This window comes from Haliotis rufescens, unplaced genomic scaffold (genome assembly GCF_023055435.1).
Source record: "Haliotis rufescens isolate VD_foot unplaced genomic scaffold, xgHalRufe1.0.p SCAF_1, whole genome shotgun sequence".
In the NCBI taxonomy this organism is placed as follows: domain Eukaryota; kingdom Metazoa; phylum Mollusca; class Gastropoda; order Lepetellida; family Haliotidae; genus Haliotis; species Haliotis rufescens.
In genome coordinates this window covers 26,650,183-26,673,173 of record NW_025963779.1, presented here as the reverse complement: position 1 = coordinate 26,673,173, position 22,991 = coordinate 26,650,183, and the positions used below count along the sequence as shown (strand labels likewise).

Sequence of the window (22,991 nt, the reverse complement as noted above, 5' to 3'; positions counted from 1 at the left end):
GCTCTTTCGGAGTACCAGCAACCACAAAGTGCAATACTCTGTATCACTACTTGGGATTTGCTGAATCCTTGGCACATTTCAAATCAAAGACACAACTTTTCAAATTCTACTTCAAAATCACATAAATCTCTTTTTTTTGTTTGTTGTTGGCGCCATGGACACGTTGTGTAGAGTTTGGGTGCGTTACAAGTGGAATTGTGACCGTTGTTTACTTGTTTGTTTTACGCCACACTCTATATCCGCACACATATTCCATCTATAAGACGACGGTCTGTAAATAATCGAATCTGGACCAAACAATCCAGTGGATGATGTCATAAGCATCGATCAAAACAATTTGGATACGCTTACATTGCGTGATCGTGCCAAGGTGGCGTGGGTCATAGCTCATGTTATCAATCACCGGTTTGCGCGGTCAAGGCTAAATTATTTAAAGGTCGCCATAATATAGCTGGAATAATGCTGCACTCACTCACTCACTCAACCACCCACTCACTCACTCACCCAACCACCCACTCACTCATTCACTCACAATTACTCACACAACGAAAGACCAACCCACACACTCAGCCAAAACACCCACCCACTCCCTCTGTTGTATAAGCTGCCAACAAGAATGCATGACATATTTTCGTCTTTAAACATATTATATATGTTGGCATGTGAAATACAAACATACAAAAGCAACATGCAAATACTTCTCTGCCTCTTACTTTTTGTAACTAACCACAGACATTCAATCAGTTCGCGCAACCTTTGTGTAATTGGTTCTCTGTGTGTTCAAAACGTCCCTCAATGTTCAACGTACCTGTACACTGAGCCACCCAACAAAGAGTTCAGCAGGGTAGACAAAGGCAGATCCATGGTTCACAGATTTCATGGCATGTATTATGGCATTTTTAATAAAATACTTTATTCATCAATAATTAAGTTTTGTATCAACAACGCCGAGTCACGATGATTTCTAAGGATTGCATTTTGCCAGCCTTTCAATGTTTAGATTACTTTCAAATTCAGTACAAATAATGGGGTTAGAATTTCTATTGAATCCGACTCTCACGTGATTCACGCTACAGCTGATCCTACTGAGTACCACAAAATAAAACCAAAATAACTTTAACGAAAACGGGTTCATTCTTTTATAAATTCCCAGGCAACTGAACACAGTTGGTGATAAAGATTGCCTAAATGTTGATTTTTATCACTTTTATTTGCATGAAGGGGCGTGTATGTTTTGACAAAGTTCTAGAAATATTACGCCTGAAGTCCAAATACTGCCATAAAGTGCCCCCCGACTGTGAAGACACCACGCGGATATACAATGGTGTAATATCACCATAAACGGCTTGAGAATATTTTCAGAATACTTTCAATTTCACCGGAATGTTTTTGTAAAGGCTAAACTATGTCAGGGATGAAATGATTTCGTCGCCTCAAGCTTCTCCCCGACCAGGTATAAAACCCTCGCTAAAATGAGGTTATTGGGAGATTTAGGAGAACCGGAAATACTCTAATAACTGCGAACATAGTTAAAGTAGATTTCGTTAATGTAGCGTTAACGGCAACGTGTCTTGGAAATAACAACGTTATCGGTTCATAGAGTATCAGGTACTGGGTAATCCATATGTCATATGTTCCACGCAACAACTAGGCCTGTCTGGATATATGATTTTCAGTTGCATACTGAATGGAAACACAAGATGAAATACACCGCGCAAGATGACATATTTAAAGAGGGATTTTGTAGTTACTAGTATTTGTCACTGACTGAGTTTTAAGTTGGTGGATGTTTTGTGTTACAAATAATTTGTTGTTACTGTTTACAGTTTTCACTTTTTGTAATCCATGCAGTCAGGTATAATGCATTCTATGCTAGACAAACCAAGGATCAGCGCAGTCGGGAATAATGCATTCTAGACAGGACAAACCAAGGATCAGCGCAGTCGGGAATAATGCATTCTATGCCAGACAAACCAACGATCAGCGCAGTCGGGAATAATGCATTCTATGCCAGACAAACAAACGATAAGCGGAGTCGGGAATAATGCATTCTATGCCAGACAAACCAAGGATCAGTGCAGTCGGGAATAATGCATTCTATGCCAGACAAACCAACGATCAGCGCAGTCGGGAATAATGCATTCTATGCCAGACAAACCAACGATCAGCGCAGTCGGGAATAATGCATTCTATGCCAGACAAACAAACGATAAGCGGAGTCGGGAATAATGCATTCTATGCCAGACAAACCAAGGATCATTGCAGTCGGGAATAATGCATTCTAGACCAGACAAACCAAGGATCATTGCAGTCGGGAATAATGCATTCTATGCCAGGCAAACCAAGGATCAGTGCAGTCGGGAATAATGCATTCTATGCCAGACAAACAAACGATCAGCGCAGTCGGGAATAATGCATTCTTTGCCAGACAAACCAACGATCATTGCAGTCGGGAATAATGCATTCTATGCCAGACAAACCAAGGATCATTGCAGTCGGGAATAATGCATTCTATGCCAGACAAACCAACGATCAGTGCAGTCGGGAATAATGCATTCTATGCCAGACAAACCAACGATCAGCGCAGTCGGGAATAATGCATTCTATGCCAGACAAACCAAGGATCATTGCAGTCGGGAATAATGCATTCTATGCCAGACAAACCAAGGATCATTGCAGTCGGGAATAATGCATTCTATGCCAGACAAACCAAGGACCAGTGCAGTTGGGAATAATGCATTCTCTGCCAGACAAACCAATGGTTGATAGTATGATCAGCTATCGGGCAGTCAGGTATAATGCATTCTAGGCCAGGGTACCCGTCATATGATACGTCCTGAATGTCATCTACCTAATGATTGCTGGTTTACATCAAACACAAACTGACGAGGTGTTGATAAACAGCCACGGAATGAATGTCAGTGACATAAACACACCCAAGTAAGGTACGGGCTTAATAAATAAGGTTGATAAATACCTTGAAAACAAGTCACAAACACTGATATCGTGTGCTTAACTTATATTTTTCTTTTCAAAAACCCGCACCAAATACCCCGACCCAGCCACCCCACGCACCGACGGGACATAAACTACTGTGACAGGACTAAATCGGACTGGCGAGTTCCCCTGTGGTTTTACTGCCAAATATTTGGACAAGTATCAACATAATGCCTCCCACTTCTTCCGGCTTAGTATTTTACCTTGATATATACCCTGCAGGCTGCAGGAGTCAGTAAACAGGTGCACGGGGGACAATGAACAGGAAATCTCTTATCCGAGAACTCCTTGTTCAAAGTCTATTTTCCATCACACCCTTATGTTGAAAGTATGTGTTCGTGATGAAGTTACAGTTATATTTGCTGGGATGTTAAGGTTGTCGTTTTTACACCAAAACTGGCATGAATTTCCCTTCGTGTTCATAAATGACATAATGTTAGGTCATATTTTTTCGCTCGCAAACAGGAAAAGCGACATTAGTGAAGGGATATATGTAAATATTTACTCAAACAATTTTTTACATTGCTCACTGTTATGACTAAGCGTTTTGTCTGCACAAGGCAACGCTTGAAGTAGTTTAGTCATGGAGATGTTTTTTTTAGCTGGACGTTAGTAAAATAAGTTAATTATATCTATCTCTGACTAAAAGTAAGTAATATTTGTTGTCGTCTCCTGGCCTTTGATGTAATCACATCACAACGCGTAAGTGAAATCGGCTCGTGGAATTTTCAATATGGCTGCCGTAACGGCCATCATCAATGAGATCGGATCTGAAAAAGTGATATGTTACACAACCAACATCAAACGACAGCACATATTGCCTTCACAACAGGACATTTCGACGTCACGTCGACAAAACGCGTGCTATATATATCCAGAGATTGCTGTCTTATGGTGTTTAATTGCTAAATGTCGGACATACGTGCACACGTTAATCGACACGGACGTACTTGTCCCTCGTGGTGTTTAAGTGTACTGAATTTAGTCCAACCCACTATCTACAATATCACTGGCGTGTGTTAAGTCCCAACACGCTCTTTCCCTACATCTGGCCGGCACACGTGGCCGACAGTCTTGCAATGTGGGCTGCCCACCTGTGACACACACGTGTCTTGCTTCTTAATGCCATACTTGACGACATAAACTTAACCGCGTACTAGCGCAAGAACAACCTGTTAGCACTAGTCAGTAATCTGTATCTTAGATATTGGCCGTTGGTTGTTTAGTTGGAAAAAAGTAGGGCTTTAAAGTTTCTATACCGAAAAATACAAGCGACAAAACACTTTTCATATTCATAAGAAATCTCTGCCAAAAGCAGAGTCGATTGTATGATTCCGACTACACCATAAGCATGTGTTTATGAGTCACCATTGCTACCAGGTGTTCGGTAAAAGATGGGTGTATCCTGCCCCACCGGTTGCACTCGTCCTAAACACATGCAAAGGCAAGTCAATTGTTTACCCGAAAACGCACAGGAACATATAGTAGAAGTCAAGACAGGGAATTGCATCGGACATCGTATTTGTCACTGATGTGCCCAATTTGGACATGTCCTCCACATATCTACCATAAAACATTTTGAAAGATCAACTGAGGCCTTGAATGTTGTAACCTTGATCAAACAACTTTGAGCAAGAGTGTATGACGGTTTGTGAAATCTTAGTTGAAAAAGCATACTCGATTGTACCTCAAAGTTGTGAAATGTAGACAACAAGGGCTGGGGCTGCAAGAGAGTTGACAATTGGGAAGTTGAAGTCATCCCTCTTGCAATACAGTCTTGTGGAGAACGTTTGAGTCACTCTGAATCTTTATACAGTAAACTACGGTTATAACGAACACGCTTATAACGAATTGACGGATATAACGAACCTACTTTTTGGTCCCGACTATTTGCTGTAGTTATGCTGTATATATGCTTATAACGAACTACGGTTATAACGAACTAAAATTAGTAGTCCCTTTGAGTTCGTTATAACCGTACTTTACTGTACTTAGATCTAAATACGAAACAGATAAGGTGGTCTCACTGGTCTCCTTTATTTCTAGTTTAGGTGGGTAATTCAGCGGTAGGGTATTGGCTATTTGATGAATACTGAACGATATCAGATCATCGATATACCTGAAGCTAAAGTTAAACTTCTTTGCTAAATTACCTAGTTTTGACTTTGCCAATCCGATTAGAAATTCCGAGTGATTTGTATCAAGAAAGAAATCCGCAGGAAGGGGAGCACATGGCGAAACTTACTTCTTGCCTAAATGTCTCACCCCAAAATGTTACATAGATGCCATCGATGAATAAGTCCACCCTTTCATATAGTTGTCGCAGTAGACTTCAGATGACATTTGCTTTCATTTTGGATAAATTGCCCTGAACCACTGAAGATAGATATGTAACTGTATCTGTGGTCACCCCGAGTTGTAACAAAAGCCCCATGAATCAAAGAATGAAGTGTTTCCTTAAGTTTGTCATGTGGGATATTGTGTCTAAAGTTGTAAAATCAAGTTTTGATAGAATTGGACTTTGTTCTTTTCTGAGATTGCAAAAGTCAAGAAAATCCTTTGAGTTTTTGAGAATCCACATGGCAGTGTTCCACTTGTCTCAAATAATTATGTGAATATATAGCAAGTCCTTCCTTGATTGCATTAAGACAGGGATTTAATAGTACATTTGCTGGACCCAGCAATATATGTACGGATGTTTGTGTAGATTTGGAATCCGGAACAAAAGAAGGATCGTCATATCTTCAGGTTGTAGAGTCAAGACAAAAGTTGATAGTACTGATGCATGGTTTTGGTAGATTTCCTTCTCAGTAAAAGTACTGGTTTTATATGTGATATTATTTGATAAGTAACTTTGATCAAAGATGTATATACGCCTTCGCTTTGATCAAGCTTTTCATGACAGCTTGTTGGGACAGAATGGGTGTATTCCAATTCTGTTTCCTGTTCTTCAGTTCGTGCATTTAACGCACTGACTTAACCAACTCTGAAAGACATATTTAACAGGTTCCTCCTTTAATGGATCGATGCTCATGATGTCAATCACTGGATTGTCTGGTCCAGACGAGACTATTTACAGAATATTGCTGCGTGCAGTGTTAAACAGCACACAAACAAACAAAACAAACATGTCAGAGAGTTGTACTTGTGCCGGGTTAATGAGTGAGTGAGTTAGTTTGTTTTTACGCCGATTTGAACAATATTTCAGTTATACCACAACTTGCAAGCTTGATGTCCGAGGAAGCTCGAAGTGATGCAAGTCTCAGACGTTTACCACTCTGGTGAAATCCACGAGCACGGGTATAATGCTGACAAACAAAGAGACACAATCGGTGTGAACCGGGATTTGAACCCACACCTAACAGACGCGAAGTGCGGTCTTTAGACAACTGGATCATTCGTGCCCCTGTGTCGCCACTAAGTGTCACGCGTGTCATCACACGTGTTGTAACTGTTTGATTGGCCTTCTAGAAGTCGGCGAGTAAGTAAGAAAACGTACAACTTTATGGATAACCACTTCTGGCTTATTGCATATAACGACGTTTAAATGTAGATTCTAACACCAGGCTTGAAAACGGTGTTTATAATCTACATCGAAACGTCACAGAAGATGTAATATCCATAATCCAGATGCTGTTGTCCATAAAGTTGTATGTTTTCTTATTTAGTTATTCACATACACGCGCCGCCTTAAATGTTGTCCACATACGTAGATTATCTGCACGGTCGGCTTACATTATGCTGTTAATGTATGTAGTACTCTGTGACACGTGACGAATCGTGGAACACCTCAGCTGCAATACTCGAAAGAAAGAAAGTTAGAAAGTAACACCAGGTCATTGTCCCTAGGCTAGTAACCTCGTCTGTGGACGTCTAGGGCGTACAGAAGAGCTGGTATCATCGACCTGACAGTAACTAAATTTAGCACATGTTCTTCTCTGAATTTGAAACCTGACTTTCTTCACGCATTCTGCACGGGATGCGCCACACACTGAATGATAATTTATTTTGTTTTGTTTGTTTGTTGTTTAACACCTCATTTAGCAATATTCCAGCTCTATGACGGCGGGTCTGTAAATATTCGAGTCTGGGTCAGACAATCCAGTGATTAACATCATCAGCACCGATCTACGCGATTGGGATACGATGACATGCTTCAAACCAAGTGAGCGAGCCTGACCAGCCGATCCCGTTAGTCGCTTCTTACGACAATTCTAACCAAGATCTTCACGGGTCAAAACTGTCTTTTGTGAGTAAGTGTTACATTTCATCATGACAGCGGTCAGCCCATTCATCCCGACCGTGGGTAGTGCAGCCTGAGCTGTAGACAGCATGTACATTTCATCATAACAGTGGTCAGCCCATTCACCCCGACGATGGGAAGTGCGACCTGAGCTGTAGACAGCATGTACATTTCATCATAACAGCGGTCAGCCCATTCATCCCGACCGTGGGTAGTGCAGCCTGAGCTGTAGTCACGCATGTACATTTCATCATAACAGCGGTCAGCCTATTCACCCCCACGATGGGAAGTGCGACCTGAGCTGTAGACAGCATGTACATTTCATCATAACAGCGGTCAGCCCATTCATCCCGACCGTGGGTAGTGCAGCCTGAGCTGTAGTCACGCATGTACATTTCATCATAACAGCGGTCAGCCCATTCACCCCGACGATGGGAAGTGCGACCTGAGCTGTAGACAGCATGTACATTTCATCATAACAGCGGTCAGCCCAATTATCCCGACCGTGGGTAGTGCAGCCTGAGCTGCAGTCACGCATGTACATTTCATCATAACAGTGGTCAGCCCATTCATCCCGACGATGGGAAGTGCGACCTGAGCTGTAGACAGCATGTACATTTCATCATAACAGCGGTCAGCCCATTCATCCCGACCGTGGGTAGTGCAGCCTGAGCTGTAGTCACGCATGTACATTTCATCATAACAGTGGTCAGCCCATTCACCCCGACGATGGGAAGTGCGACCTGAGCTGTAGACAGCATGTACATTTCATCATAACAGCGGTCAGCCCAATTATCCCGACCGTGGGTAGTGCAGCCTGAGCTGTAGTCACGCATGTACATTTCATCATAACAGTGGTCAGCCCATTCACCCCGACGATGGGAAGTGCGACCTGAGCTGTAGACAGCATGTACATTTCATCATAACAGCGGTCAGCCCATTCTTAACCCCGACCGTGGGTAGTGCAGCCTGAGCTGTAGTCACGCATGTACATTTCATCATAACAGCGGTCAGCCCATTCATCCCGACCGTGGGTAGTGCAGCCTGAGCTGTAGACACGCATGTACATTTCATTCTGCCCTCCCGCTTGGCAGGGCTTGGTGACGTTAGAAATTCCATAACCTCCTCCATATTGAATTCTTTCATTTTTGCAGACAGACATAATCCCGTTTTGGTTATAAAAACATCTCATCGTGACATTCCAAGGTTGATGTTATTCAGTGCACTATTGAAATGATAGTGTGGTTGATTCAAACGCAAATGTCTAGGACATTTACGTAAGCCGTGTATTGGTTCAATATCGCAGTGAAGCACACGGCCTTTGAAATATAGACACTACTGATTTAAAAAAAGATCTGGGAAAGTGTTGACTTGTATACTTGCCAGTTTGCAATGAATGTGATTATTACACGTGCCGGTTGTGTTTGCCAAAGAAGTGGAATATTCAGGCGAAGCCGATTGTGGAGAATATTTCCGTCATTTTACTCGTCTTCATTGAATACACGGACAACAACGACAGCAACAACAATAATAAGCATAATAATAATAATAGCACATCTTGAAATACATGACCCGTGAGGTTTCCGGGGTAGAATAGGTCTTCAGCAACCCATGCTTGTCGTAAAAGGCGACTAACGGGATCGGGTGGTCAGGCTCGCTGACTTGGTTGATGCATGTCATCGGTCCCAATTGCGTGGATCGATGCTCATGATATCAATCACTGGATTGTCTGGTCAAGACTCGATTATTTACAGACCGCCGTCATATAGCTGGAATATTGCTGAGTGCGGCGTAAAACAACCAACCAACCAACCAACTTGATATACATTATGAAACATTATGAAACGCAATGAAAAGGTTCGAAAGCAAACAAGTCATAAAAAACATAGTTTACACAAACAATGTCAGTCATGATGCTCCATTGTTCGTTTTACTCTTCATATAAAAATATGCTAATAGGAAAGTTGGTTTGTTTCAGAAAACCTTCCGCCATACAGTTGAGCCATATCCTCTCCCTCCCTCGTCATGCCATTTAATGCCCCGCCATTGTTAAGCATGTTGTTGAAAGTTCCACGTGACTGCTCCCGAAATAAAGTAGTGTATATCACCTGACCGCGGCCCACCTGCTGCCCCTGAGAACCATTGCAGGCTATACCTCCTAAAACAACGTAAGGAGCGCCGAAAGGGGCATAATATTTGAAACTAAAATATAATGCCAACAGGGGTACGGCAAGGCAAATCACTATGCCCACCACTATACAGGAAAACCTACGAGGAAAGCCGACGCTAGATAAACTAACAATACAGACTGGGTATATCGAAGTCAGGCATAACATCTATGTAAATAACGAACTTCGTATGTAACGAACTAACATTGCAGTTCGCTATATCCATAAATGACTGCATTTAGAGTATATGTCACTGTAGATGTTTATTGAAATTGACATCCGTGATTTCACATAGGCCAAAAGTATTATCTGATTTCGGAAGTTATTTATGAGCATATAACCTGTAATACTTTGAACTCACCATAATTACAATTTTGTGGATTGGTTCTAAATTATTCGATGTGTGAAATCTAACACGTGACAAAATGACTGTGAATTGTAAACTGAAGTGTAAACTCTATGTGTGTTCACAAAAGGTTAACACGTGTGGTCGACCTTGACCTAATTACAAAACGGGTATCCTGTCGATGGCGTTTGACATTTTTTGTAACGGGATATATCCTTCCAAGTAAATTGATTTAAATGACATAGAGATTCCCCCCGTTATGCCGCTTCCTGTGTGTAAAGGATGGGCTTGTTCATGGTCATGAGGCTGCACCATGTGCGCTGCCAGACTCACATTATCAATTTGGATTCATCATAGTAACATTTGTTAGAATACAAGCACAGGATTTAAAATCATGCTAAGTTCAGTTGTTAGTCACATTCTGCTGAAAATTGTCGTGAATGCTTGAACGTAATGATCTGGAATTTCCAGACTAAGGAAACAGTTTTCCGGAATCTTAGTTGAAATTATAATTTCACATTTTCCTGCTTCAAGAGAACGACCTGTCACTTAGTGCATGGCACAGTGTTACGAGACTGGCAGCGCAAGCTGATGAAACAAATGCACAGAGACGAGAAAGAAGCTGAAAAACAGTCTGTATATTGTTTAACTTACAATGTGTGTATTTTGATTGGTCCGTCTAAATTTACATCCAGACAGTATGTCAGAAACATTCAGAAACTGATAACATTTCAGCAAAGAAGAAACACCAAAATAGTACGGTTATTTAACGCAGAAAATAGGTTCTGTAGCTCACCCGTTGCCATGGGGGATGTAGAACTGTGTAAGGGACGATTCTTTAACACTCAAACACTTTGCCGAATTGTTTGTAATCCTAATATGTTCACACAACGAGTTTATTGTGTCCCTAATCCCTAATCTTCGGAAAATGTTACAGGCAAATAAGTAATTTTCAATACCCCTAATTACAAGATGTCTAAAAATAGATCAGATTTTTCAGAGCAAGTTGAGAGGACGGTCCAAGTAGGGAGGACAAATGGAAGAATGATTGTTTATCAAGTTACAGACAATTGTTTGGACGGATACCTGACCATCTTTGCCTTTCCAATATGATTACATCAGTGGCAATGTGATAGAACGGAACATTGGTCATTCTTTACCTTGCCGTTGTCGATTGGGGTGAGATGAAAATGAAATTGGGTTTAACTTAGCGTCCAAGATTATTGCACTTATATAGCGACGTGCATGCACGTGTGTGTGTGGCTGCTTGTACTAGTCCGGACTGATGCCGATTTAGAGTGCTTGCTCACTGAGATGCCATGCCGCAGTTTAACATGAATACCCCGCTCAGACACAGTATACTGACTCCGAGCCGACCAGTCCTTGTTTTAGCCCCTTAATGCCGAGCGCCAGACAGCAACAAGTAACAACAAGTACCATCTTTTAACGTCTTTTGGTATGACGCGGCCGAGGATCGAACTCCTGACCTTCCGCTCTCCGGGCGGACGCTCTACCACGGAGGCGGTCTGTCGATTGGGTGTTATAAAGGCTAATAATGGATGTTATATAGGCTTATAATGGGTGTTATAAAGGCATACGACGAACGGACAAGGACATCGCGGTGTCAGCTTTCATGAAGCGTTCAGGTGAGCTAACAGCTATGACAACGTGTGGAAATACGAGGAAAAGTAACTGATAATATGAATTGATTCATAACTGAAAACTGATAATACATATGATGATATGGACTCGTATTGCTTTGCAGATTCATCAATCTTCTTTGTTCACAACAAATTCCTTGTAAAGATAGGCAATGGGAGATTGGTGCCATTCAATGAGTTTTGAGATCAACAGATGGTCAAATCTCAAGGTTTGATAGCCTTTCCAACAGCTGTATATCTCTAACGAGGACAAACAATATCTTAACATTTCAACATAAATTATGAACACAACACAAAGGTAGAATTTGAACTTTGAAATGTGTTTACATTTTAATCAAAACGGAATTAAACGTTTAATAAAGCAGATTATGTAACTTGACAATCTAATCGCTGAAACATAGTGTGAATTAATATTGTGATGACAGTTCAGTTGTTAACCGGAATCCGGCACGTTTCAGACCAATTAATCACAAGTACACATTAAATCTACGAAGAAAACGAGAGGGGTTTTAAGTGTTTCTAAAAAAATCACAGCATGATAAATGTGAACATGATTTTCTTAGCTCCCAAAGCCCGGATATGACGTCACTGTCTTGTAGTTGGAACAGCTGACATATACCCCACTCTTGTACAACTAACATAACAAAATGCTTCCCCTGTGTCGCATAATCTTATGTAATCTTCAACACAGTTCTGAACATTGCCTCTAGACATGGCCTCGAGGTAACAGATACGTCGTCGTCATAAAACGAGGTAATTAAAACACTAATACATAACATGGTTATTCGAGCTTATCTTGTGTCTGACCTGTGAGTTTTCATATGAGGCGATATGTAAACATTTCAAATGGTATTTGTGTTTCTTCGTTCATCTCTTCACAAACTTAAAACGCTTATAAAACAAAACCTCCATAAGATTTTCGTCACATTTAGTATATCATTTTCTGAGAGAAATATAAAAAACTTACAAGTTTGCACACTATTTTGTTCACATCAAGCTAGAATTTAAATGATGATCATGATGCCTAGAGTGAGTGAGTGAGTGAGTTGGGTTTAACGCCGCTTTTAACAGTATTCCAGTCACATCACGGCGTGTCAGCTTAATGTGGGAGGAAAGCCCGAAGTGATGCGGGTCTCAGACGTTTACTTCTTCGGTGAAACCCACGAGCACGGGTACGGTGCTGACAAACCTAGAAACATAATCGGGGCGAACCGGGATTCGAACCCACAATCATAGGTTTCTGGTGTGCCCAAGGGACGCAACTCTGCACAGCGAATCGCGGCGCCTTAGACGACTGGGCCACCCGTGCCCCCTCATGATGCCTAGAACACCACTGAAACACTGTAATGGTACGTTATTTCAGCTTTCTGAACCTTCAAACAAAGATCGGAGCATAGAATTGGAACCTAGGCCCACATGCACAAAGCGATCTTAGCTACGACTATGGTAAGCCTATGTTAAAGTATGGGAGTTACGATCATCTTAGCGCTAAGATCGCTTTGTGCACGTGGGCCCAGGTAAACATAGTTTGGTGCCATTACTGGTAGATCATCTTAGCGCTAAGATAGCTTTGTGCAAGTGGGCCCAAGTAAACATAGTTTGGTGCCATTACTTGTAGATCATCTCAGCGCTAAGATCGCTTTGTGCAAGTGGGCCAAGGTGAACATATTTTTGTTCCATTACTGGTAGAAACGTGCATGCCAAGAGGAAGCCCTATTGGTCCAGCGGTTTGAGAAATATAGATGATATCAAAGGACTACGGACACAAGACTGTGGACAGACCAGCTGTGACACAAGTTGAAATAGTATTAAAGCTAAAATGAGTTCATGATGATCAAATATCCAATTCCCTCGCCAAGATCAAATATCCCATTCGTACGCGATTTCGAAGTCCTCAGAACAAGAGAACATGTATACAGTTATCTCCACTTCGAGACAAGCGAAGTACCTGTATCAGGTCCAAATGCCGTTAAGGATTCTGCCCCATGACAATAATCTTACAATGTGTATCGAGTTAACGAAATGTACTTTAGATGTAGGGTATTTAATGGAGGCCACGATACTTGACAAGATTGTACCGGCCCCCATATGGGAATTGTTTACGGCCAGCCTGTGTGCGGTGTTTTATTTACTTACATAAACATTCACAGCAGGGGAGGCAATGCTGGACGCCATCTCAAGTTGAGGGATTCTTATCATTTTAGCAATGTCAAGGTCAAACTATTCCAGCTTAATTTTATTGCTATACAATTATAGTGTTGTTTGCAACTAAGAAAGATTACATCTTAATTCGGGGTTTCTTTCTCCACTTTCAATCCGAAAACAATTAAACCAGAGTGACCCTTTCAGCGTGTGGGACCCTATACAATTTGCTTATAGGAGGGCGCTGTTTAAAAACGTTTTGTAAACTTTTCGCATAGATATCTAAAATGAAATGATTACTTTAAGAAATAAGGACGCCAGCTGTAGGTCAAAGTAAACCAGGGATGGAATTGCCAAAACGGTTGGTAAAATATCACAGTCAAAGAAAGTGATGCTAAATGTTATGACGAAAATTGTGTTCGTGGCACTGTTGTGTTCAATGGAAGTAAATCAACTCTATTCTACAAAGTTTCAGAACTTGTGCCAGGTGTAAAACAGCAGATTCAGGACTAAACCCCTAAATCATCGACCTGTATACAATGTATATACAAGTATATTTATTATATGTTCGCTAATATTAATACTATTTATGACATCAATATGTGTGAAAATATCATTTCTCTTACATCCACGTCAGAATCTGACATTTGCAGATTAAAACAAGATAGCTAAGTAAACGTACAACTTTATGGATAAGATATAAGATACATATATATTAACGAAATACGCTGATACTGAAACCTGTTTAAATATGTGTCTTTTACTATCGCTACATATGTTTAAGATGACGTTGGACGTCATCCTGAATGGCAAAAAATGACATTTCTTACCTGACTGACTCAGTATGATGGCGACAGCTGTCCCAACCGCTACTCCGATAAGTAAAACACAACCAATCACTATAAGTATCACTTCTCTCGTTCGGATGTTCCTGGCACATAATTTCCCTCCCCCATCGTCTTTTGGCGGAAGGGCGTGGCCGGGCGAACGGGGAGGGGGGGCAAACGGGGGCTGCCCATTGTCCTCAGGCTTGAGTTTTTCATTTGTGAAATTAGAACCGTCAAGCACAGCCGATGAACGCAGGTTATCGGTAAAATATCCTCCATTTGTATCCTCTGTCACGGTGTATTTCTGAAAAATATATACCTGGTATTAGTACAGAAATTTACAAAATGTTAAAGCTCCATTAATAACGAAACAGAACAATCCAATTTTAAGACATAATATGTATACATGTAAGTCGGTAATGTTTGCCCTAACTATTAAAATTGCCTATTGGGCACTGCGATATACACCTGTGTCTCGTTCATAATGGCGAAATTCTCAAATGAATATACCGTGCACTTGAGAATGTCGACTATATCTGGATGCTATTACCACGGGAGACATTGTATTCTGCGTACCACGCAGGCATTGATAAACCCACGAGCTTGTTACTTTGGGCAAGGTTAACCATCGAGAACAAAAGGTTCTTTCTACAAACTACGTTTGAAGAGTGGTCTTAGCGAATATTTCTAAGTATACTTGGCGCGTGTCGTGCACGTGGGGGAGAGACTGTCTGCCGGACTAGCGACCAGCTCCGACAATACTCATTATTGTCTATTCATAGCGTCCCATGTATTTGATAGACGATGCCCTGTCTCCCAAAGAGATGCTAGGATGGTCGCTACTGGGTCTGATTCCCCTGATAATATATACGCACCTAAAATTGTAACAGTATATTTGGATATTTTTTGGGTCATTTTTATTTTTTATTTTCGGCGCTACATCTATGCATGCCACTGAATCACTGCAGCTGTTGCCACGTCTTAATACAGGCCTTTGAATTACAGCTGCAGCCGTTAAGATGATTGGTTGAATCATATCAAACATACATACATCTTTGCACAGACAATACATACAGACATCGAAAACACCTGATGTCATCACGATTTTCAGTAATTGTCATCACTTTTTCCCCCTTTACGCCCATTGAAATCAGTTTCAGCAGCTAATTCTCTGGCGGTGACGATTTATATTTTCATGATGTACATGTCAATTACATCAATAATTGATATATCATTTTGGATGTTTGCCAACTTCTTAGACAGAGTAAAACTCAAACTAAAGTACTCACGGAAATGAAAAAAAACCTGTTTTTCCGATCTCAGATTTTAAATAAATGCAGTTAATTTACAAAATATATAAATATTCAAACAACTCAATTAGTACTAATTGGGCCTTGGCACAAATACAGCGTATCAAAGGTTTTTATGTCTTTTTACACATAAAAGTGTGTAAAAATATGAACAAAACAGACTATTGTGAAAGTGAGCATAACCAGGTGTTAGTAGATCAAGGTGAATGTCCATGACCTATGACACCTTGACGACAGGTGAAAACAGGTGCTTGAAACCCAAGTGCATGTGATTTGTCAGTGGTTAGTGATTTGTGAGTGGCATTGTGGGATAGTTAATCATCGTAAAACTATCAGAACGTAAAAGTAACATATTCCCTTCTCAAAAAAAACTTACATGTCATTATTATTATGTACATAAACATAGCTGTTATTTTTATTGTTGTTTTGATAACTTTTTTTCCAGGCTTATTTGCATAATGCCTATAGCCTGTTTCTGCCATGTCAATTTGGACTTAGTTTTATTTTTGAATGTTGAAAGTGCCTACAAATTACCTCCTGTAAAGTACATTTTGTATTTAGCACTGAGATAAAACTAGCAAATCCAGACTAGTACTTTTCCAGTGGTTTTGTTATTTCGTATTTACATCTACGTAATGCTTTGTGTTGATTAATAAATCCAGCAAAAAAGTTTTTTTTCATTTCCAATAATACTTTAAGAAAAAAACACCCACTGATGTCATTTGACAAAATAAATTCGTCATCATGTTTATAAAAAGTTATGAAATAAATCCCGTTACCCTTTACAAATGTATTGACAAAATCTATTTAAAGATATTAATGTGACTTTAAATATTTTTAAATTTCAAATATCCGATGGGTTTCTTAAAGCTACATTACACGAACGCAATTGAAGCCATCTAGAGCAGAGTCCTCTGGGCGGAAGAGATCTACTTGATTTCTCGTGTTGGGGTGAACAAGTTCACTGTATAAGGAAGCTATAGATGATAAAGATAGCGATGTGGTAATTCTGTGTATAATCACGAGTGAAGTGACATGATCATGTCCTCAATATAGTCTACTGCGTTATCAGTCGAGCAGAGTGTACAGACAGTAAATACTAGTACAACCACGGGCTGATTCCGCACCTAATAGGCCCGTGAAGATCCGGGGTAGAAGAGGTCTTCAGCAACCCATGCTTGCCGTAAAAGGCGACTATGCTTGTGGTAAGAGACGACTAACGGGATCGGGTGGTCAGGCTCGCTGACTTGGTTGTCGCATGTCATCGTATCCCAACTGCGTGGATCGATGCTCATGGTGTCAATCACAATCACCCGATCCCGTTAGTCGCCTCTTACGACAAGCATAGCCGCCTTTTACGGCAAGCATGGGTTGTTGAAGACCTAATCTATCCTGGATCTTCACGGGTCTCAAGGTCGATGTGTTGGGATCCGTGCTAAAGATGTCTTCACAACTATGACCTTATTTATCATATACTGCATCACCAATGTGATAAAAGTGAGTGAATGAGTGTGGTTTTACGCAGCGTTTAGCACTATTCCACGGCGGGGGACACCAGAAATGGGCTTCACACATTGATCCCATGTGGGGATTCGAACCGTTTTTTGCCTGACGAGCGAACGCTTAAACTAAAAGACTACCCTACCGTCCCATTGTAATATTTGCTAGTTGAGTGCATTGACTACATATCTCCTTATAAAGATGACACACACGCCATATGGTGCAAACATGACGTAGATCGTTGAAACCACATTGCCTACAGATGTCTTTTTAAAGTCGACCTCTTCTTTCTTATAATGCACAGTGGAGCCATTTCTTTAAGAGGAAATACCTTTCCAACAGCTTTAGCAGTTAAAGTGAGGTCTGTTAGAACATGCGCGTTCGCTGGTAACAATGGTTCTATTACGAACATCGCAGTACCACTGGGAAAAAGACATATAAAAAACATGCTCCGGATATCCGTAACAAGAAGACGTTATTGTACAAAAAGCCAAATAGGCCGTCAGTTTAATCTGCAAATGTCGGTTTCCAAAAAACTGTAACACGTTAACCTTATCAATTCTAACGCACGTCTTCTGTACATGGTCCTTCATTCTGTTTGTTGCGACGCCACATTGTGTCAGCGTTACTGCAACGTCATATTTCGCCTGTGTCACTTTGACGTCATATTTCGTCAGCGTTACTGTGATGGCATATAGCGCCTATATTACTTTGACGTCAAATTACGTCAGTTTTACTGTGATTTCATATTGCGTCTATATTACTCTGACGTCAAATTACGTCAGTGCTACTGTGGCGTCATCTTGAGCCAGGGTTACATTGACGTCAAATTACGCCAGTGTTACTTTGACGTCATATTTCGTCAGTGTTACTGTGATTTCATATTGCGTCTATATTACTCTGACGTCACATTACGTCAGTGCTACTGTGGCGTCCTCTTGAGCCAGGGTTACATTGACGTCAAATTACGCCAGTGTTACTGGGACGCCATATTGCGTCAGGGTAACTTTGACGTCATACTGTGTCTGTTTGACCTTGTATTTTAATTGGGTCAATCTAACTCCTGTGGTGATGTTCATTACTGTTTGAAATAAAACGCTTCATATGACATCGGTTGCCGAAATAAACAAGCTGTGACAACTACTTTTGAGAAGGAAGCGCCGATGATGACAGTACCATGTCTGCTTTTACATTGTCATGTAAGGCATAATTTCTAGAATTTATCACATTCAGAGATATTTATGGCTTAACCATATTTGCTAATGTAAACACACTGATAACTATATGTCACTGTGACTGTTACTTTCTCACTCCATAAGTCAGCCAACAGCTACTTTCGACAGACTGTTACACAACTCTGGAGAAAAAGCGGTATGCATAATTCTGCACTGATACTACTGATGATACACGATAGCCTACATAAATAATATAGCAGGTCAATCATGTAAATACCCTGAGTCACGCGGGGCTGTCACATCTGACGCTCAGATAGGAGAATGAAACGAAACACGATTAAGGTAAGATGTATATCGAGTGAATTTGTCAGCCACTAAAGAACTAAAATGTCCTTCAACTTTCTTGTACTTATTGATGCATATCCACTAATGAAAATTCATTAAGTATGAAAACATATGATACACCTAATATGCACAGTTACATTCTCAATTTGTTCGAAAACCCTATTGTGAATGTATTTCTGTTTCAACCTGTTAAAGATGATATCTTTTACAGTTTCCTTCTCTTCAAGCAAAGTTTGTGATGTAGACAAAATAATCGATAGTGACAAACAGGGCGGGCGGACTATTTCACAAAGGCTTTGAGTCAGATATTGACGGAACTTTAAACCCTAGTAATGTGTGTACATGTTCGCATACATATTCTATTGCATATTGATTACATATCAAATATAGTTTATATTAATATAACGCCGCCCACTTAACTAAATGTCTGAGCATGTACAACTTCAAACACGACACATTCAGGTAGAAGGAAAAGAAATTCGTCCGTAAAAAAAACATAAATTACACAGTCAGGTATGTACTTACTTGAAGAAGGCCGACCTGCTCGTCACTGGCAGGCACACTAACATAGTCTCGCCTGTTGTCCCGACACAATCCTGGATCATGCATGAATAGCCTGGGAGGGGATCACAACACCTCCACACCTCCACACGGACATACAGATTGACAGACCGACGGACAACACACATTGAAGACCGACCAACCCTTAATCCACTGATAAAAACTGCAAACAGTTCAACCGTCTCCCCGCGCACGTGTTTAAGATGTCACAATGTCAACAACCAATGGCGTTTTTGTCTGATGATAAATTCCTGACATCTCAAGAATTTCCTGTTACGGTAGATACTTTAAAGGCATTCCGCTGCCATTTTGTGTTGGAAACATGCTCTGGAGTGTAGCGTTTCACCCGCAGTGCTTCAGGTCCAATTAACGAGTACGACTGCTAATTTTAAGCAAATAGATTTGAGTGGGGCGCGTGACGTATGAGCATTAACCTTTTCAAAGCTAACCTGTTGTACAATGAATGTATATTTAATCAATATTAACTGCACTTGCGTGCTCAGCGGGAACTAAATTGATACATTAAAATTTATAACTTACATACTGAATTACATCTACGTGTAAACACTTTTATTAAATATAGAAACGGGCCGACACACTGTGATGTAAACGTTATACGATAATTTTATTGTGTGCAAAATAATCAAGATAATATTAGACAGCATATTAACCGAGTTAATCAGAAAAAAGCATGAAATATAAGTACCCACTCATTATGGTTGAAGGTTTATTGTGAAAAAATGTAATATTATCGATTTGTTTTTCTAGCAGTGAAAGGTTAAAGTAAGCGGCAATGGATTCTAAGGCAGGTGACATGCGGCATTCTCCAGATGCCTCTCTTAGCGGGTGGCGTTTCGGGTGTCGAGTTTTCTTGTCGAGGGAAAGGGGGGTGGCGTAGGGGAAGGGCATTGGGGGGAAGGGGCGAGCGTGAAGATAGCTGGACGTTTAAAAGTGGGGTGCCCGTGGGATAATACCCTCTCGTGTGTGTCAGTGTCATAAGCGAGAAAAGTATTCGCGGACTTTGATGTCGCGCTCAACTCACTGCGATTGTTTGCCCACTACTTGAGTAAGCCGTTGAAAGGATTACATGTATTGAAACACATTTGGGATTAGCTCCCGTTTCTCAGTGTACGTTTTCGTTTAACCAGTAACCGCAATAGCACCATTAACACAACAGGTGAGATGTGCGCGATCGCTCCCCTCGGCGGGGTTACCTCCCTTGATGGGGTCTGTGACAGGTGCACAAAAGCACCGGGAATGTCTATACACGCTATGGACCGCAGATGACGCAGCACTGTCAATGAAGGGTATTCAATACGGTTCAAAGAAACTGTTTTCAAACTTTGTGCCTGTCAGGGAAGGGTCTACAAAGCGTAGTGCGAGAGACACGATTTTGGAAAATGTTTGCAATCATTGAAAGTGTCCTTGCACGTATGTTGTTATGCATTCACGAATGTATCTACATGCTTCGACCGATAAACGCACACACACGCACGCACGCGCACACACACACGCACACGCACACACACACGCACACACACACACACACACACGGATGAGTATCACATATATGCACAGACATTCTATACTCACATAGTCATATTATTAATAATAAAAAAACATATTAATAATAATGCCCTAACCAGACTGACTGTGGCAGGATTACCTAAACGCTCTTTGCTGCATTTATTTATTTTAATCTGTAAATAATAATTATAATGGCAATAATAATGAGGATAATGACGACGATGACAACAGTGGCAAAATAAATAAATAAATAAATCAATCAATCAATAAATAATTTAGCTTTAGAGAATGATCAGGCTTCCGTGTACACAGCAAAGCACGTGTGGGGGCAGATCAGGGTAGCTGGATGTTGTTTGAACACAGGAATTTGAAATGTTGATGAAGTTATTAAATCCTCAGAAACCCCGCTGAGTCTATCTTTAGCCCAATTACGCACAAATACACCGCACATCTTCAAAGAAAACTTTTGAGTTATGTGCCTCTAAAAATCACAGTGTGATAACTGTGACCTAATGATACAGGAGAACGAAGCTCCGTTTGGCCTGTGAGTTTAGTTTCGTGTTTGAAGCCTATTAGCTCTCTTCATGACACAACGCAGGGGATGATAACGATATTGCATGACCAAATGCCGCTCTCAAAGTACGTGTATCTGTGCAGGTACAAAAAAATATGTAGACAGGATATCCGATCGGTCAATGAATCCAGACCCAAGACATGAGGTGACACAACCCCCGTTATCAGCCAGAGCTTACATAACAATACACGCTGTGCGACGTCATGAACACTTCTGGGGTAGTTATAATCAGTTAATACATGCTCATTAAGTCGTCATACTGACCCTGAAACAAATATATCCAATACAGCCCATACAAGTCTATAATATTTGGCAAGTCTAGATTACTGCAGTATCTGAAAATGAAGAATGTCTCTGGGCTCCTTTTTATTATATTTTATAACTATAATTTAACAACTTTTTTTTCTGTAAAATAATTCATTTCAGAGACTAGATGTAAGTCTGTTGCTCATTAGTCAACCCGGGTTGTGCACTCTACTGACCAGTAGCCCTTGTATCTTGACCTCATCATTCCTCCGCCCACCCCATTCAACGTACTCCTACACCCTCTGAATGAACTTTTTTCTCCCCATCCTTTTCCATCCCACCATCTCATCCGTCAATGGCACCATTCCATGCTACCGTCAACTTCGTCTTGTTAATATCTTATGTAATTAATTTCGTCGTCCATTTTATTCTGTCCATCAGCGTCATTTATCATCCAATTTCTTCTCTCACTCAAACTGTTTATTCAAAATCCACTTCTTTCTTCTATCCATGTCAGATTTATCCACCATACAATTTTTTTCATACGTCCGTCAGTATATTTCATTCATCATCAAACGTCTTCATTCATCAATGACTGTGTCATTCATTATTCAACACAAAGCAGGTTAAATTGTCCGTCAAAAACCAATGGTTTTATCATCCAGCAAATTCTGTCTGTCTATCGCCGTCGATTTCATTCGCCATACAATTTCGTCCGTGTGACTATCACCACTACTTTTATTCCTCTCCTAATTACATCCATGTTTCCTTCATTCATCCCTTTTCAACCCAGTCATCATAATCAGTACACGTCTAATCAACACCACTATTTTCCTTCTTTCTTTCTCCACTCCACTGCAGCTAATTATAAACTTTGAATAATAAAATTATGATTATCACAGCCGAACTATGGTGAATAGCCCCCCCTCTCTCTCTCGCTCTCTCTCTCTCTCTCTCTCTCATTTCGCTCTGCCGTTGTCTTTCAACATTTCAATCTTACTACACCATACATAATTATTAAAAAACTTCAAATGCAAAAATACATGTCTCGACGCCAATGGAAATAACATGGACAACGAGAGCACACTTTGTTCTGAAAGATCTCACGAGAACAGACTCCCAGGCATGTGTACGTGTAAACCTCAAAGATGAACAATAACAACAACACGGATGACAGTATCAACAATCAAACGACATGCATCACTGATACTTCAGTGACCCCTTAACCCCAAACTGAATCAAACATAGATACCTGCACACATTTAGGAGCGAATGTAGAAAACGTCGGGGTCCGCGGTAACATAACAATCAGAGTACACAACGCAGACAACGCCTGTGACGTCACATTCGGATAAACCTGAGCCAAAAG

At 40.8% G+C, this 22,991-nt stretch overlaps 1 protein-coding gene across 4 annotated transcripts in view; it reads right to left on the bottom strand.

The window, feature by feature from the left end:
• Positions 1-22,991, bottom strand: part of LOC124131705 — a 109,870-nt gene that overhangs the window by 41,973 nt on the left and 44,906 nt on the right. For 3 of the 4 annotated variants that reach the window (XM_046495162.2, XM_046495159.2, XM_046495161.2), the window contains exon 2: positions 14,388-14,688. In XM_046495162.2, the coding sequence (XP_046351118.2) occupies positions 14,388-14,688 (301 nt within the window). Of the gene's footprint in view, positions 1-14,387; positions 14,689-19,239; positions 19,658-22,991 lie in introns of those variants that run through there. The other variant, XM_046495160.2, reaches the window with a different exon arrangement.